The sequence below is a fragment of the Pleurodeles waltl genome, chromosome 10 (genome assembly GCF_031143425.1).
Source record: "Pleurodeles waltl isolate 20211129_DDA chromosome 10, aPleWal1.hap1.20221129, whole genome shotgun sequence".
NCBI lineage: Eukaryota > Metazoa > Chordata > Amphibia > Caudata > Salamandridae > Pleurodeles > Pleurodeles waltl.
In genome coordinates this window covers 4,527,036-4,545,562 of record NC_090449.1, presented here as the reverse complement: position 1 = coordinate 4,545,562, position 18,527 = coordinate 4,527,036, and the positions used below count along the sequence as shown (strand labels likewise).

Sequence of the window (18,527 nt, the reverse complement as noted above, 5' to 3'; positions counted from 1 at the left end):
GGCCAGTCAGGACAACCCCTAAGGTGTCCTGAGCTGAGGTGACTCTGACTTTTAGAAATCCTCCATCTTGCAGATGGAGGATTCCCCCAATAGGATTAGGGATGTGCCCCCCTCCCCTCAGGGAGGAGGCACAAAGAGGGTGCAGCCACCCTCAGGGCTAGTAGCCATTGGCTACTAACACCCCAGACCTAAACACACCTCTAAATTGAGTATTTAGGGGCTCCCAGAACCTAGCAAGATAGATTCCTGCAACCTGAAGACGAAGAAGGACTGCTGACCTGAAAGCCCTGCATAGAAGACGGAGACACCAACTGCTTTGGCCACAGCCCTACTGGCCTGTCTCCCCACTTCAAGAAAAACTGCAACAGCGACGCGTTCCACAGTGTCCAGCGACCTCTAAAGCCTCATAGGACTACTCTGCATCTAAAAGGACCAAGAACTCCTGAGGACAGCGGCTCTGCTCCAAAGAAGAAACAACTTTGCAACAAAGAAACAAACTTTAAAGGACTGCACGTTTCCCGCCGGAAGCGTGAGATTTTTCACTCTGCACCCGACGCCCCCGGCTCGACCTGCGGAGAACCAACACAACAGGGAGGACTCTCCGGCGACTACGACCCTGTGAGTTGCCAGAGTTGACCCCCCTGAGCCCCCCCAGCGACGCCTGCAGAGGGAATCCAGAGGCTCCCTCTGACCGCGACTGCCTGCTTCTAAGAACCCGACGCCTAGTAAAGACACTGCACCCGCAGCTCCAAAGGACCTGAAGGATCCGACCTCCAGTGCAGAAGCGACACCCAAGTGGCTCTCTCCCTTGCCCAGCTACCCCAAGGAGCCCCCCCCCCCGCCTGCCTGCTTCGCTGAAAAGATTCCCGGGTCCACCATTGAACTCCATTGCAAACCTGACGCCTGTTTGCACTCTGCACCCGGCCGCCCCGTGCCGTTGAGGGTGTACTTTTTGTGCTGACTTGTGTCCTCACCGGTGCCCTACAAAACCCACCTGGTCTGCCCTCCGAAGTCACAGGTACCTACCTGCTGGCAGACTGGAACCGGGGCACTCCCTTCTCCATTGAAGTCTATGCGTTTTGGGCACCACTTTGACCTCTGCACCTGACCGGCCCTGAGCTGCTGGTGTGGTAACTTTGCAGTTGCCCTGAACCCCCAACGGTGGGCTACCTTGGACCCAACTTTGAACCCTGTAGGTGGTTTACTTACCTGCAAAACTAACAAATACTTACCTCCCCCAGGAACTGTTGAAATTTGCACTGTCTAGTTTTAAAATAGCTTACTGTCATTTTTGTGAAAACTGTACATGCTATTTTGCTGATTCAAAGTTCCTATGATACCTGAGTGAAGTACCTTTCATTTGAAGTATTGATTGTAAATCTTGAACCTGTGGTTCTTAAACTAAGAAAAGATATTTTTCTACACAAAAACCTATTGGCCTGGAATTGTCTTTGAGTGTGTTCCTCATTTATTGCCTGTGTGTGTACAGCAAATGCTTAACACTACCCTCTGATAAGCCTACTGCTCGACCACACTACCACAAAATAGAGCATTAGTATTATCTATTTTTGCCACTATCTTACCTCTAAGGGGAACCCTTGGACTCTGTGCATGCTATTTCTTACTTTGAAATAGTGCATACAGAGCCAACTTCCTACAGCCTTCCCTATCTTTTAGACTCTTAGAGGAAAAGGTACGACAAACCTTACAGTCTTTGGCTGAATGATCTGGGTACAGGCAGTAAATGCAGTCCTGGTGATGGTCTTCAGAATGAAGCCTTTTCTTTCCACAAGTCTTACAGTCTCTGAAAATACCCCTCTTCTCCTTGTCAGACATAGTTGAAAAATATTTGACAAATCAAGTTAGAAAAGTTTCTCTGAGAGAAAATGTTGTTGAAAAGGTGTGAAGACAGAGCAGAGCTCTGAGGAGACGCCCTAGCACGACGTGCAGTAGAAAATCTGAGGTGCTGGAGCTTCTCTCAGGAGGTTCTGAAGGGTGCTGTCGCCTGATTGGTGGATGCTCAAGTTTGGTCCTTTTCACAAAATGACTCTGATAGACTGTTAAATTGAAGAGGCCTAGGGCCTTTCTTGGTTAATATACCTTAACACTGCTTGTGTAAATTATACCGGGGGCTCCCATCTCGATGACGGGGAATGATTCAAGCATGTGAATCTATGAAAGTTCCACTACTGGAGTAACGGTCACAGACATGCGACCCCTGCACACCAGACAAGGTTTAAAACCGGATTTCCTAGGGGGAGACATTGTAACAACAATCAACACCTTTGACAATATTAGCCTTTCCCAAGAGCTAGGAGAAAACCGTTATGCTTCGAAAGCACGGAAAAAAGGGAACTGACGTCAGTACGCCGGCGAGGACCTTTTATTGCCACGATGACGTCAGACGGAGTTGCGTGGAGTCGGGCAATTGTGATGTCCTCGTCGACGTGCAGAGCTGGGAAGAATTTCCGTTGGATGCTGGCGCATTGGGAGAATTCATAAGGTGAGGAATCCACAGGTAGTTGTATCCATCAGAAACTAGAATTTATGGGGCTCCCCTGACACCAGACCCTCAGATCTTACTTACAAAGAAGAATAGGCACAAAGACGTTGTCACTGACAACAGGACATGGACTCCAGCGCAGCGTGAAGGACACAAAAGTGACCCCCAGAGATCATTACTGGAACTGAGTGACTGGCGTGTGCCCGAGGTGAAAGCTCATTGGTCCCAGCTAGAGCGATTCCAGTGGACACCGAGAACTCAAGAAAGACTCCCCTGACTGGCAGTACCATTTCCCTGTAAACTGCAGGAATAAATGCTGTGCTGAAGTCAAACAACTGCAACCCGACAGGCTCCGTGGGAGTGAGCCTAACGAAAGTCAGAGTCCAACATCCAAAGAGTGGGAGTGAGGCCCGTGCCAAGTTTCAAGGCTCTACTCCCAACAACCGCTAGCCGACGAAGTGCCAGTGGACCACCCATGCAGCTACCATGGCTTGTGTGTCGCCAATACGGAAACCGAGGGACCTTTGGACCACGACTCCAGAGCAGATGTAGGGATGGAGAAGGATACAACCAGTGCTTAATTTGTGCTTGTTGTTTCTGGTGCTGGGCACCGGCACTTATTTTTGGGGGCCAGGGCTTATTCTTCTGCCTCAGGCATTTGCTGCGAAAAAAGACACATATGGGAAACACGAATGAAGGGAAAAACAAAAAAACTTAACAATGGGAGAAAGCAGAAAGCTGCAAGAGTGATCTGAAGGGGCAGGGAGTGGCTGAAAGTGGATTGAAGAGGTCCAAGATGGCTTCAGGATTATGCTGCCTCAGTATTCCATGTTCACACATTTAATTGCAGCAGCCGCATGTTTAAGAGGAGGGCTTTGGGCACCGGCACCTTTTTATTTACAAATTAAGCACTGGATACAACCAGACAACAGTGGAGATACGAGCGGACACTTACTGGATACCGAAGGAGATGAGGGACACGCTGACTACCAGCAGGTCCAGCAGATTGAACCAGTTCCTGCAGAAGGAGCCCTTGTGGAGGAAGGCTCCATAGGCCATCATCTGATGAGAGGAAGAAGAGAGAGATGGGTGAGAAGACAAAGACAGAGATAGAGGAAGTAAAGCAGGGCGCAGAGAAGTGCAGAATGACGCAGGATACACTTAAGACAGAGGAACGAGGGAAGGATGGGGAGAGAAAAGGGAGAGTAAAGTATCCAGGAGGGAAGAGACAAATGGGAAAGAGATAAAAGACGAGCACAGAAAGGGTCGAGAGGGAGAGAGGAAGGACCCAATAAATAATGTGGGAAAACAAACAGGGAAAGATGGGGAGAGGAGGAAGGTACCGATCCGTAGAGGGACAGGTGAGGTGGGGGAGAAGAGAAAGAACCAGGAGAAAGAAGGGATGGGAGAAAAGAAAGAAGTGAGTGAATAAGGGAGAAGAGAGCAGAGAAAGAATGCAGGCGAGAGGAGGGTGGGGAGAGCATTAGGAGGTGGAGACCAGAGAGGAAGGAGTGGTGACAGAGAGAAGGATGAGAAAAGAGGGGGTGGGCATAGGTGGGAGAGAGGATGGAATGGGAAGTGAGAGGCAGGGCCAAGGAATGTCTGTAAGAGAGGATCAAAGGAAGGAGAGAGCGGGTGCGTGAGATAGAGGAGGGATGGAGGGAGAGAGCAAAGGCTCCAGGAATAAAAAAAAGAGAAACGTGGGTTGAAAGAAGAGAGAGAAGGGGCAGGCAGGCATGAAGAGAGACGGAGAGGTACACAGAAGAAAAGGAAGCAGAGAGAGGTAGCTCCACTAGCCACAGCCCCTCGGTAACGCAGATCCGCCGAGAGGCCCCCCGCACACCCCGCCCTCCCTCAGTGTCCCCCACACACATCATGTACCTTCAGGAGAATCTCCACAGTGAAGATGGAGGTGAAAGCATAGTCGAAGTAGCCGAGGATCTGGAATAGAAAGAAAAGCTGTTAATGACCACAGGGTTGGGATGCACGCGTGCAGACACCACAAACTGGGAACCACAGACTAGAGGGATGGGGGGCGCCGAACCCCAGTAATATTACACCAACAGCACGTGCGGACGGACACCAGGAACTGAGTGGCGACAACTATCAGAGTGTGTGTGACTCTGTGACAGGTAATGCGCTGATTACTTACCAGGAACCGTGAGCCCCGCCTTTACTGAGTAATGCACTAAAACCACAACTATCAGTCAGAGACCGTGCTGGGGGGGGCACTAGAAGGCGGTCTCCCTCCCGGCGGGTATCCTGTGGCCCCCGCCACAGCCAGGATCTGGACTCCACACGGGGGGAGTGGGGCTCATGGCTCATGACTGAGCAGCTACTGGGGAGTTCAGTGGGATGAGCACGATCACTCAGTGAACGGGGTGTTACAGGGTGTCTCTTCCTCGTGGCGCTGGAGATCGCGAGGGGATACAAGCAGGACCAGTGAGAGCCACAGAGAGTTAAGAGCTGCGACCTCCACGGACGTTTATCCCACAAATATGACTCAGATCACACCTGGAGCGGTGCTGCCTCCGGAAGAAGCGCCGGGAGCCGTGTCCAGCCACAGTGACGAGCAGTGAGTGTCCGACACAGACACCCCCTGACCCTCTGCCCAAGCCTTCGCTGCAGTGACCTGAGCCAGACCTGAGGCCGCTTCCAGGAGCTGCTCCTTAAAGGATGGAGAGGTCCCAAGGTGCCCAGCGTGGAGATGAAGGCCTGGCTACTACCAGCTGCACCTCGGTCCCTGCGTCCTCGGGAGGGTAGTCTCCAGGGGCCGGAAAGCGCCTGGAGAGCCCATGCTGACGGACCACTGTGGTTAATACATGCCATGTATTATCTGCTGTCGCTTCTGCATGGCAGAGATGAAGGAGAGGCGGACAGAGTAGCCCCATAGGCTGCCATTATATGGTTAAACAAGAGACTGTGCCTTGGAGACCTCAGAGACCACCAGTATCCCACCATGCACAGCTGGTGGCAGTTGCTTCAGTTCTTTTAAAGGTGACTTTAGACTTGTACAGTCTACTTCGATACCTTTGTGTATTCTCCCGGGGAGGTGGGAGGGCTGCTTATGACTTACCATGGAAACTCCCCTACCAGAGAACTGCAGTTGCAGGTAACAAACCGTTCCTTCTTTCGTAGGAGATTTCCATGTAAAGTCATAACCACTGAATAGAATAGCAAGCCCATCCCTACGGAGAGCAAAGAAGGGACAGAGGAGGAACTGGAAACATTTCAAGCAAATACATTTCTGAGGGAAGCCTTCCCTACTCGAGCATCTTCTCTAGTATCAGAAACTAGGCAGTGGTGTTTAGTGAATGTGTGAACTGACTTCCAGGTTGCCACTTTACAAATCTCTGGGATAGGACTATTACCCAGCAAAGCAGCAGTATCTGTTTTTCCTCTGCTAGAGTGTGCTTTTGGTCTAGTAGGGAGTGTTCTCTTAGCTTTTTGATAGCATAATAAAATACATGACACTATCCATCACAAGATCAATTGCTTGGAGGTGGCTAAGCCTATGCAAGGAGGACCGCAGTTGATAAACAATTGGTCTGATTTGCAAATGTTTCGTGTTTGTCAATGTAGAATTTGGGAACTCGTTTTATATCCAAGGAATGGAGTAATCTTTCTGCTGGAGTAGAGGGACTCTGAAAAAATGTAGACAAGGATATGGTCTGGTTGACCTTCAGGAGAAATTTCGAATGAGTCCTCATGACTACTTGGTTAGAATTAAATATGGTGTTGGAGAGATGCCTTATGTATGGGTTTGAATAGATTCTGCATGAGGTGTGTGAGGACCACGTTTAGCTTCCATGGAGAAAAAGGACGCCTAGTGGGAAGAAAAACATTTTTCAAACCCTCTAAGAAATCCCTGATGACCGGAATTCTGAAAAAAGAGGTTTGTGATTGACATTTTCTTCATGCAGTAAGAGCTGCCAGGTGAACTTTTATAGAAGAAAATTGTGATCCAGATTGTGCCAAACGGAGTATGACATCCTCCTGACAAGTGGCAGGATCCTTGTTTTTAGATGAACACCATATGCAAAATCTCTTCCACTTCAAGGCATATGTGGAGCATGTGGAAGGCCGATTCGTCTCTCTGAGGATATCCATGCAGTCTTGCAGCAGATTCAAATGTCCATACTGCACTAGCTCAGGAGCCATGCTGCCAAATTCAAAGAGGAGAGATTGGGATGCACCATCTGGCCTCTTTATTTCATCAACAGATCCGGTCTGCATGGCAGCTTGAGATGTGGACGGATGGACTGGTGAAGGGGGATCCGTGAACCACCATTGACGTGGCCACTCCAGAGCTATGAGTAACATCTTGGATCTCGAGTGGGACAGCTTGATGAGGACTGCCGGGATTAAGGGAAAGAGCAGAAAAGCGTAGAGAAATCTGCTGGACCAGTTAATCCATAGGGCATTCCCCAAGCTCCGTGGCTGGAAGTACCTCAATGCGAGGCTTTGGCATTTGGCGTTTTCTTTGGTGGCGCATAAGTCGATGGCTGTAGTTCCCCACCTTTGAAAGATGTCTTGAACCATGTTGTCGTTTAAGACCCACTCCTGGTTTTCTTGGATGAGTCTGCTGAGAGAATTGGCTTAAGTATTCTGCTCTCCTGGAAGGTTAGTCGCAGTTATCGACAAGTCCCTGGCCAGAAGCCATCTCCAGATTGTTTGGGCTACGTGAGACAAGGGCCTGGCCCTCATCCCTCCCTGTTTGTTGCGGTAGTACTTGGTTGCTGTATTGTCCGTTTGAACAAGCAGGGAGTTGGAGCTGAATGATGGAAGAAACGCTTTCACTGATAGGTGAACTGCACGTAGCTCTAGGAGATTAAGGTGATACGTCGACTCTCTCTGTGACCACTTGCCTTGAATTTGTAGGTGGCCCATGTGGGCTCCCCAACCTAGGAGAGAAGCATCCGTGACTATTGTTTGAGGAGGAATCTCCTGATGGAATAGTGTTCCTCAGAGGATATTGGTTGGAGAGCGCCACTATTTCAATGACAGTTTTGTGTGATGGGGAAGCTGAATCTTTTCATACCAATTGCCTGTCCGTTGGTCCCACTGGTCCTCGAGGAAATCCTGTAATGGCCTCATGTGAAGTGTCACCGTCAATAAGCTCCTCGACATTGATAGCGGTCTGTGGGATGACGGTGTTGCTATTGATTTCGGACCACTGTGCTTCAACTATGATCTGCTGTGTTTTCTCGATGTCGGTCCATGGTTAGACGGCGAGCAGGTTGCTGCTGTACCTCTTCTCGATATCGATGTCCTCAACGTCGACCGAGGCCATTGACGTTTTTCAGCACTTCTTTGACTGGAGCACCCTCCAGAGGCTGATGAGAGAGCCTGTCCTTGTCCTCAGGTCCCACCTGTAGCTTGAGACTTTTGCTTTTGTCGTTCCTCAACACCAAGAAGGTGAATCTTCTCCCTGTCACAGAGGGCTCTTGCAAATTTTACATGAGTCAGGTATATGAGACTCTGTAAGACAGAGAATACAAACTCTGAGGATCTGTCTTGGCCTTTTTCCTCCTACATTCTGGGCACTTATCAAAAAGAGATGACACAAAAGACACAAAGGGGGTTATTCTAACTTTGGAGGAGGTGTTAATCCGTCCCAAAAGTGACGGAAAAGTGACGGATTTACCACCAGCCGTATTACGAGTCCATTATATCCTATGGAACTCGTAATACAGCTGGTGGTATATCCGTCACTTTACCGTCACTTTTGGGACGGATTAACACTCCTCCAAAGTTAGAATAACCCCCAAAGTTCTGTCAGAAAAAGACAGAAAAAGATGAGGTAAGACCAAAGACGTCAAGTGTGTCAGGTGTTAGTATAATTCAGAGGTGAATTTTTCTTGAAAAAACAAAAAAAATGGCTGAACTCAATGCTCCAGGGTCCTGTCAGCAGGAGCTGAAAAAAGAATTGAAGCAACTGCCATCAGCTGTGCATGATGGGATACAGGTGGCCTCTGAGTTCTTAAAGGCACAGTACATTTTTAAGCCAAATAATGGCAGCCTCTCCATCTCTATCATGCAAAAGGGGTTTGTGAGGGAGATTCATTCTGTTGACAAATTATTCTCAAATTATAATGCACTAGCTTTTTTCTTTGATTTAAGATGAAGAATTCAGCCAGCTTAGCCTAGGTACACAGGCTGCATTATCTATCCACTACTTAAGTGACTTTACAGGCCTTTCTGAAGAAAGGCGAAAACTTCCACTCAAGAAGGTATTTTGAAGAAGTGCTGAGGTCCCCGCAAGTGGGCAGGACTATTCAGTGCTTATGACTATACATGGAAATCCCCTATGAGAGAAGTAAGCAAAAATCCCATGCATGTAAGGTTAAAGCAAGTTAATAGTAAGGCAGGATAAAATAAAATAATTCACATACCCAGGATGGATGCTTATGTAAGGCAGATACAAGGAAAAGGGATACTGATCTGTAGCTGTAGTTCTCCAGTCTTGGTATCTTTCACATATTCAGAAGCTTGAATCATCCCTGCTGTTGAGCTGGGAGTACCACAGAAGACATAGTGAGCAGTACAATGTTCAACATAGCCTGGAAACCTTCAACATGGTCACTTCACTATCCTACTCACAACATTTCAAAAGAACCAAACCTGAACCAATCAGAAGCAAGCTCAGAGAACACCACTTCCACCTCCCACCCCCCCAGAGGACACCATACCTTCGATTTTGCTGCACAAGTGTACGATGCAATAAATAGGTGAGCCCACACGGAGGAGGAAGGTGTGTTGTGTGTGAGTCTATGAAAGACAGCAAGACTCTATTTACAGGTAAGGGGGGAATAACAGCTGGCAGTTCCATTCTAAGAGCAAGGCTCATGGAGGAGAGTATTCTTTTGTCAAAAGTCTTGATTTGTTTGGACTCCCAATCGGGAGGAGTGTAGGGAAAGAGTGTGGGCTGACTCTGATGGGGAAGCTTGGACCACCAGGCTCTCTGGAGTGGGATGTTGTGTTAGGAAGTCAGGGTCACCAGGTGCAGAGCGATGGCTCCAGTCAGTCTTATAGTGATGAGGGTAGAGGGGTCTCAAACAGGGCTTGGTCCAAGAATCCATAAGGGTATCAGTAAAGGACAATAGTGACTCAGTGGGAGCCTGACCAGGTTTCAATACTTCAGTTAAAACAATGGTTTAAAATTCAATGATTGGCAATTGTCCAGTGCCTCACTGCCCTTCGCAACACGACAGCAAGGCACTTTGCATCATGGCCTGGTGGAGACAAGGCACGTATCAGGTGGAATGTCAAGTTCACTGGCATCCTGCAGCTACTCATACCAGGTGTCTTCATCACACTGGGGAACACAATTGTCCACCTCCTCATAGCTGTCATTCCCAAAAACCTTCCCAAATAGGTTGATAATGTCTGGGCACTACCTTTTGGTATGGACAAGGTGTCTGAGTCGGAAGGGTTGATAAGAGGTTGGGAGTTGGTTGCCGCTAGGCGCTACTTTGGTTGAGGTCATGACAGGTGCAGCTCGGAGCAGATTGCACTGTAGGCTGCACTAGGCATTGATGCGGACGGACCAGTGCAGTGGGTGACTCCAGAACCAAAGCAGGCGCCGAGATTGTGCTGGAGCGGATGTGGACCCATGGGAGCTAATGTGGACCTGTGGGAGCTGATGTGGACCCATGGGAGCTGATGTGCACCCGTGGGAGCTGATGTGGACCCGTGGGAGCTGATGTGCACCCGTGGGAGCTGATGTGGACCCGTGGGAGCTGATGTGCACCCGTGGGAGCTGATGTGCACCCGTGGGAGCTGATGTGGACCCGTGGGAGCTGATGTGGACCCGTGGGAGCTGATGTGCACCCTTGGGAGCTGATGTGGACCCGTGGGAGCTGATGTGCACCCGTGGGAGCTGATGTGCACCCGTGGGAGCTGATGTGGACCCGTGGGAGCTGATGTGCACCCGTGGGAGCTGATGTGGACCCGTGGGAGCTGATGTGGACCCGTGGGAGCTGATGTGGACCCATGGGAGCTGATGTGAACCCATGGGAGCTAATGTGAACCCATGGGAGCTGATGTGGACCCATGGGAGCTGATGTGGACCCATGGGAGCTGATGTGGACCCATGGGAGCTGATGTGGACCCATGGGGCACAGACTCTGCAGAGGGCGGATATGCTGGCAGAAGACCGATGGGAGGACCCTGTGGATCCTTGTGGCTTGAAGGCACAACAGAGGGACCCGGTAAAGTGCCAAAGAGCAGCAGCATAGGCTCTCTGAAGGCCTTCACTTGCTGCAGCACCGCTGATGGAACATAAGCCAGGAAGCATCGATGGAGTTTGAGATAGGTGGGAAGGGTTAATTTCCTGTTTAGGCTTCCTATATTTTTCTTTGACGTACCTAAAGACTTCAACCACAACAATGTCATGTCACCAGAATGACTTTGGGAACAGGATCTTCCATCCATTCCACGGGTCACAATGTGGAGTATTCCTGTGCTTGGCGACATATTTTTGGCTGCGCATTCCATTACAGCTTTCGGGTTCATCTGGGTGCAGTAGCCACAGGCCTTAGAGTTGTGGTCCAACCCTAAGCACCATTAAGAGAATTTATGAGGGTACTTCACAAATATTTGCTTGCTACAGTCCATGAACAGTTTGAACACTATCATTCTATGGAGTGACGTAGACTGGATAATTGTGTGAGGTAAATTCTGGTCAAAGACCAGGAGAAGTTCTGGATCTGCACCCGAAGGTGCAGAGAGAACAGAACTAACATTAGAGTGCGTGGGTGTGGCACTTATTTGCAGCTTGAACTGTCACTTCTCGAGTTAAATGTCAGGAAGCAGGCTCACCTTTATCGAGACAGGTTTGTCAAGACCGCCTGTCCCACTGTTGCATCAGCTTCTATGTCCACATCGAAACAGTAATGCTTCATGAACGTGAGTCTGCTCTTCCAGGTGACTGAATGGCAGATGTCCTTCAAGGGTACACCAGCACAAAGTGCTGCTGATGCCATGCTCCTGCTGGATTGGGTCCTCCTTCTTAAATACAGTGGACCCTTGTCCTTACTGTGACAGAAGGTAGTGCAGGCCGAGAACCAATGAGCTATTCCCTGTTTGAACAGAGGGAGACCTCTTCATGGTTGACCAAAAGACACACACAATTGGCCTGATGTAACCATGTCCTTTGGCTTGTCTATGTAGAATCTGAGACATGTACGTATGTCAAAAAAATGCAACAATCTTTCTGCTGCTGTAGATGGATTTGGGAATAAAGATCAGAGAATGATAGGCAAATAAGTGAAAGTCAGTAGGAAGCTTAGGTGTGAATCTTGGGTTGGTTCTCAGGATTACTTTGTCCTTCGTGAATTTGAGAAAATGTTCTCTAATGGTAAAAGTTTGGAACTCTACTACTTGTCTAGCAGATAATAGAGACAGGAAAAGTGCTGTCTTTCATAAGAATTTTTTTTAATCTGCCTTATGTATTTGCTCAAAAGGAGGTAGTATTAACTGACTGAGGACAGTATTAGTTCCGTGAAATTGGAGGATGTTGACGAGCTGGAAATGATCTGAAAAGCCTTTTCATGAACTTTTTTACTATCCATTGGGAGAATAGAATAGATGCTGACAACTCACTTCTGGTTCTTGAAACTACAACCAGATGGACTCTGACTAAAGGACAGGTCCATTCTTGGACAGATCCAACAAATACGGGGGAGAATTTGCTGGGATTTCATTAAAAGTGGATGATGACCACTGTTCCTGCACCAAACGCAGAAACGCTTACACTTAGGGGCTGATTCTAACCCCGGCGGCGAGGGTCGGCGGGAGCACCGCCGACAGGCCGGCGGTGCCCCGCAGGGCATTCTGACCGCGGCGCTTTGGCCGCGGTCAGAAAGGGTAAACCGGCGGTCTCCCGCCGGTTTACCGCTGCCCTCAGAATCCCCCATGGCGGCGCAGCTTGCTGCGCCGCCATGGGGGATTCTGACCCCCCTACCGCCATCCTGTTCATGGCGGGAAAGCCGCCATGAACAGGATGGCGGTAGGGGGGGTCGCGGGGCCCCTGGGGGCCCCTGCCGTGCCCATGCCAATGGCATGGGCACGGCAGGGGCCCCCGTAAGAGGGCCCCGCAAGGTATTTCAGTGTCTGCCTTGCAGACACTGAAATACGCGACGGGTGCTACTGCACCCGTCGCACCTTCCCACTCCGCCGGCTCGATTACGAGCCGGCATCCTCGTGGGAAGGGAGTTTTTCCCTGGGCTGGCGGGCGGTCTTTTGGAGACCGCCCGCCAGCCCAGGGAAAAACTCATAATACCCTCCGCGGTCTTCTGACCGCGGAGCGGTATTATGGGGGCGGAATTCTGGCGGGCGGCCTCCGCCGCCCGCCAGAATTAGAATCACCCCCTTAGTGTTGTAGGTCTTTGTAGTTGCAGGAGCTCGAACCTACACTAGAATGCATACACAATTTTGCAGCAGATCCAAGCTGCCAAATTTTAAGTAGTCAGGTACCATGCTCTCAGGTTCAGTGACTTGCGGGCATGGTGGAGAATCTCTATGTGGCATCTGGAAAGGAGCTTGGGATACACTTTTAGACAAATCTCTGGGCACGCTTATTGAAGTAGACTGCTGTACCGATATTGGGATGGCCACGCAGCAGCATTGAGAATCTGAGTGCAATGATCTATCTCCACCTTCCTCAACATCCTAGAGAACTGGGAAATGGAGGAAAAGTTTAAGCAATGATTTTGGACCAACTGATAAAAAGGGCATTGCCCATCGTCACAGGATGCCAAAATATGGTCCAGAAGCACAAGCATTTGCTGTTATTCAGAGAGGCAAACAGATCGCTCATGGGTCAACCCCATTGACTGAATATGCAATTCACCTGGCTCTGGTCTAATGCCCACTCGTGACAATCACTGGTGAGTGAATCTGCCTGCTAACTTAGGCAGCCTGATAGGTGTACACAGTGATGTCAATCCTGTGAGAAACGGCCCAGTTCCACAGTAGCTGAGCCTCTACTGAAAGGGTTCTGGACCGTGTTCCTCTCTGTTTGTCTACGTAGAACGCAGAAGTTGTGTTGTCCATTCTAATTAGGGCGGGTTGACCTGCTAGTTTGGGAAGGAATGCTTGTAGACCTAGGCATATAGCACGGACTTCCAACACACTGATGTGAAGTGTCTTCTCCGCCTCTGACCATAGCCCTCAGGTTCAGAGTTCTTGTAGGTGAGCTCCCCATCCATCCATGGATGCATCCGTTGTTAGTATCATAATGTCTGATATAGGTAGGAAAGAAAGTCCTGCATTCAGATTTGCTGGAAACCTTCACCACAGAAATGACTGCTTCAGCCTCCATGTGAAGTGGGCTGTATCTACACATGATCCTTCGACCTGCTTCCATTGCAAATCCAGTTCTTGTTGGACAGGCCACATTCAAAGCCTGAAAAACAGGATAAGGACTATACATGATGTTGTTAGGCCCAAAAGGGACTGTGACGAACAGTTTTGTTGAGATGTTCTTTGCCACAGGTTGCAACTTTTCACCCTTTCCTGCGATGGAAAAGCCTTTTTCAAGCATTTGTCAATTAACGCACCCAAGAACTGGATTTTTGCCTGGGGTTCTAAGGATGATTTCTAGCTGTTCAAAGTGATGTCCAGCCTCTGGAAGAGATTAATGTAGACCACCACAGAAACATTAGCCTTTTTCTTTGATGGCACTTTGACGGCCCAGTCGTCTAGGCACAGGAACACTTGATGACCTTCTTAAGTGAGGAAGGCCGCTACTGGAGCATCATATCTGGTACATACTTGAGGAGCTAATTTGAGTCCGAAAGGAAGCACCTTGAACTGTTAGTGCTGTCCAACTATCATAATTCAGGGATATTTCCTCTGTTATTTCTGGATGGATAGGTGGAAATATGCATCCTGATGATCCAGGGAGGTCATAAAACTTCCTTCTTGCATCATAAGGCGGACTTCCTGTAGAGTAATCATCTGAAAAGACTGTTTTTCAAAAATGTGTTCAGCTGTCTGAGATCCAGGATTGGTCTCCAAAGACAGATTTCTTATTAGGAAAATCCTGCCATAAAATCCCTGTTTTTGTGACTTAGGGACATTCTCTGTAGCCCCTTCCTATTGGAGCTTCTTCAAAGGGAGATGATGCTCCTTCTTAGGTGCATTTTCAGAGGGTCCCTGAATGGACTCTAATGTACAACCTTAAAGACAAATTTGCCTGACCAATTTGTCTGATGTTATACTCTTCCAATCGGGAGCAAACACAGCTTCTGAGTACAAAATGGAAGAGGGGCAAGGGCAGAGAATCAAGTTCTCTTCTCATTGTCATTGGTGCATGATTGAGAGCCACTTCTCTTTCTTCCTGATGATCTCCTTTAAGACTGTATTTGATTATGGTTGCAGAAGTAACCTTAACTGTTTCCAGATTGCCTTTGAGAGTAGAATGAACACTGACTTCCATATCAATTTAATCCTATTCTGAGATTTTGTGATCTTCATGAGCCACAAAAATTAAGACAATCCAAATCTATAATACTGTAAAAAAACAAAGTCTTATCAGTATATGTATCCTTTTTAAGTATTTGAAGAACCTTATCTACATACTTACGGAAAAGAGTAAGGCTATTGAAAGGCAGGTCCAACATTTTAGATTGCACTTCAGGATTGAAGGCTGTGGACTTCAGCCAGCCTTGACTTCTTAATTCAGTCCCCCTTTCAAGTTGGCAAACACCTGTATTCAAAGCTTCCACTGCAGCATCAATAATGAATGAAGAAGTAAGTTCTCTCTCCCTAAGGATATCTCTTGCCATGTCCTTCTTATCTTCTGGGATGAGCTCAAGCAATTGTGCAAAATCATGCTACATCTGGCGATCATAATGCCGGAGCACTGGCAGTCTTGATAGAAGTCACTCCCATAGATGACATTCTTCTACATAAATTATCTATAAAGCTATTTTTCCTGTCTGGGGATCCTGAGAATGGTGTCATAGGATTATTGGTTCTTCTCTGAGCCTGCTGAAGAGATGAATGAATCTGGATCAGTATGTCCAGTGAGGCAATACAGAGCTTTATACTTCTTCAGACGATGTATCACCTCTGGAACCGTAGCTGGAGTTTTCTTAAGCTTTAGGCCTTCCAACCAGTCAAAATCTAAAATTGATATAGATCTTACAGGCAGAGCTGGACTGGGAACTCAAAGCAGCCCTAGCAATTTTGGCAGACCAGCCTTACACAGAGGCTGGAAACAAGAGAGAGTGGATCATGCTGGATTGCTGCTTTATTTACTGGGGGCCAATATTGCAGCACCATTGCAAAACTGGCCCCTAGTAACAAAGCTGGCCCCACCCTCCAGCCTCCCAGGAAAACAACCAATGCCAGCTATGGCTAGTCCAGCTCTGCTTACACACCTCCATGCTTTCTCCTTGAAGTCATCAAGGAAATGTTGTTGATCCATAGACTTCACTGATTTAATGAAATTCTTAGTAGCTCTTTCCTTTGCAAAATAGAAATATAATCAGTTAAATCCTGTAGATTAGGCACTTCATCCACTTCCCATGGAATGACTACATCCCCAGCAACATCATTCTGTCCTCCATCATCTGGCGAACGTTCACCCTCCTCCTCATCTATACTGAAATATATTGATTTATTGGATTCAACATCATTCAAGTCTTCAGACGTTGGTGGTACCAGTGGTTTGTGAACTGTTCGTCGGGGTGGCTCTCTTGGTGGTGGTGGTGAAGGAGGCAGTGGTGATGGTTGTCAAGGAGGCATAGCTGGCAAATAATTTAGTGGGAGAGGCAGAAAATGAGCCAGACGCTGCAGCAATATCTTTTAGAGAGTCTCCATCATCTGTTGTAATGTAGATAAAACAGTCACAGGCATTTGAACTACTTCAGGTTCTCTGTGTTGTCTAAGTGGCAATATAAGAACGTGAAGTTTGTGGAATATAATCTTGCTGGCAGTATTATTCTGATTAACATTTGTTTTCCTTTGTGTCCATCCCAAAATTTGGGTTATATCTAACATTCAATTGTGTTGGACTGTAAGCAATTTGAGAGGCATACTCACTAGTTTGATGTTTCTGATTAGACTGTAAAATTTGAGCTATTAGTACAGTTGACACCTTCAATGGTGAAAACATCAGTTCCATTAAAACTGTTGTTAACAGTATTGCCGTCAACAGGACCACCGTCGACAGAGTCATCTTCAACGGAGTTGTGATAAAGATCAACAGCATCATTGTCGATGGAGAGATTCTCATTGACAACGGGATCGGCATCAGCGATGTTGGCATCAAAGGGTTTTCCATTGATGTTGTTGGTGTCATCATTTGACAGTATAATCGAAGGTCTAGTCAGCGATATCAAAGATGGCAAGTATGGTCTTAAAGATTTCTTCTTTTAATTACAGGATGATCCTCCCTGGACTTTGATATGTAAGCTAAGTTTTGCACAGACAATGATCCCTCAGAATAATGTTTTCATGCTCCATGTATAGTCACAGAAGAGGTGGCTGCAAGAACCGCACCAAATAAGTCCACTTCAGGAAACTGTGCAAGTCTCTTCTTCTGTGCTACCTTTGTGGAAGTGCTTGGAGGAACACTTTCTACAGAATGCTTCCCTTAAGAGGGGGTATCTCTCCTTTAGAAGGAGGAAAATTCTACTTAGCTGTCAGATACAATAGCAACATCCTTTCTTAGCCCTTTTTGAATATTTTGCTGTAATATCTTACAATTATCACATTTAGGCGCCTTAGACTTTAGATAAAGGCAATGAAATCCCTGAATATGTGGATCATCTTTCTTTAGACCACAAGATGAACAAGGTTTGGACGGGGATTCTTCTCTTTATCAGCCATGGTGACGGCTGGCTGTCAGGTATAAAGATCTCTCAGGCCCAGAATTTGATAAAATATTCCCTAAAAACAACCTACAGTACTTCAGTGCTGAAGATAGGGCTGGTTCAAATCTAGGGCAGATCAAGAAAGTAACACATTTTAGGTTCAATTCAAATTTTGCGAAGAGCTCTGACGGGGGCTCCGTCACATAGGACGTGCAGTAGAAATCTGAGTATGGAGGCCTCTACGGGGAGGAGGGAAGCTTAAGCTTACACCTCATTGGCTGAAGTTTGGGTTCTTTTAAATAAGGTGGGTGTGCTGCTAAATAGATAATGTTGTTTCAGGCCTATGGGCATTTCAACAGTATATAATACTATTTTAATGTACCAGGGATTCCCAGCCTGAGGACCAGGAATGATTCAAGCATGTGAATATATGCACGATCCAATGTTGGAGAATTTGTGGCTAGAAATATCCATCAGAAAATACAATACACAAACGTTCTTCCACACATTAAAAGCAGCAGAATGAGAGTGACCCCAATTGTTGGTATTCGCTTCTGAATGTCAAATGTTAGCTAATGTGTTGCCCCACAGTGACAAACCATGTATTCCCAGGAAATAAAACCTACCAAATGGACACCATCAAACGGGCGATGGCAACTCAAAAGGCAAGCCGTGGAAGAGGTCCTGGAGTCCTATCACTACAAATCACAGTTCACTGTCGAAGTTTACATCTTCTATGGCTGTCCAAACCTCCCCAATTCAGTCAATCAAGGATACTTTATTTGGTTCATTAGAACCATAAAAGTTACAGCACATAACAATAAAAACACAAAAATAATATACATAATATTAAAAGTAAGTAAAATATTACAAAGCAAGTAGCGAATAAGTTAAAACCATAGTCATTAGAACAGCATGACTCAATATCTGGAACATAGCTCTTGAGATATAATTTAAAACAGCATAAATTACCAATTCACTCTCCAGGTCAAGCAAATAAGTAAAGGCCGCGACATGCAATCTTATTCCAGAAGCCTTCAACACTGGGCGCAAAAACGGCCTCCTCAGGAGAGGGTAAAATGTGCAAAATAGCAGCCGGCATTTCACAGTGACAATGAAGAAGAGATGAAAACCATGCACTTTTTACAGGAAAGACCAACAAGTAGTGAATAGACTGAAGACGAAACCTTGTTAAT

General features: G+C 47.4%; 1 protein-coding gene across 1 annotated transcript in view; it reads right to left on the bottom strand.

Moving 5' to 3' along the window:
* The window catches only part of CACNA1F (calcium voltage-gated channel subunit alpha1 F), a 1,139,147-nt gene that overhangs the window by 582,071 nt on the left and 538,549 nt on the right, over nt 1-18,527 (bottom strand). The window contains exons 22-23 of the mRNA XM_069209307.1: nt 4,385-4,444; nt 3,459-3,565 (exon numbers count right to left, since the gene is read on the bottom strand). Of these exons, the coding sequence (XP_069065408.1) occupies nt 3,459-3,565; nt 4,385-4,444 (167 nt within the window). The remainder of the gene's footprint in view (nt 1-3,458; nt 3,566-4,384; nt 4,445-18,527) is intronic.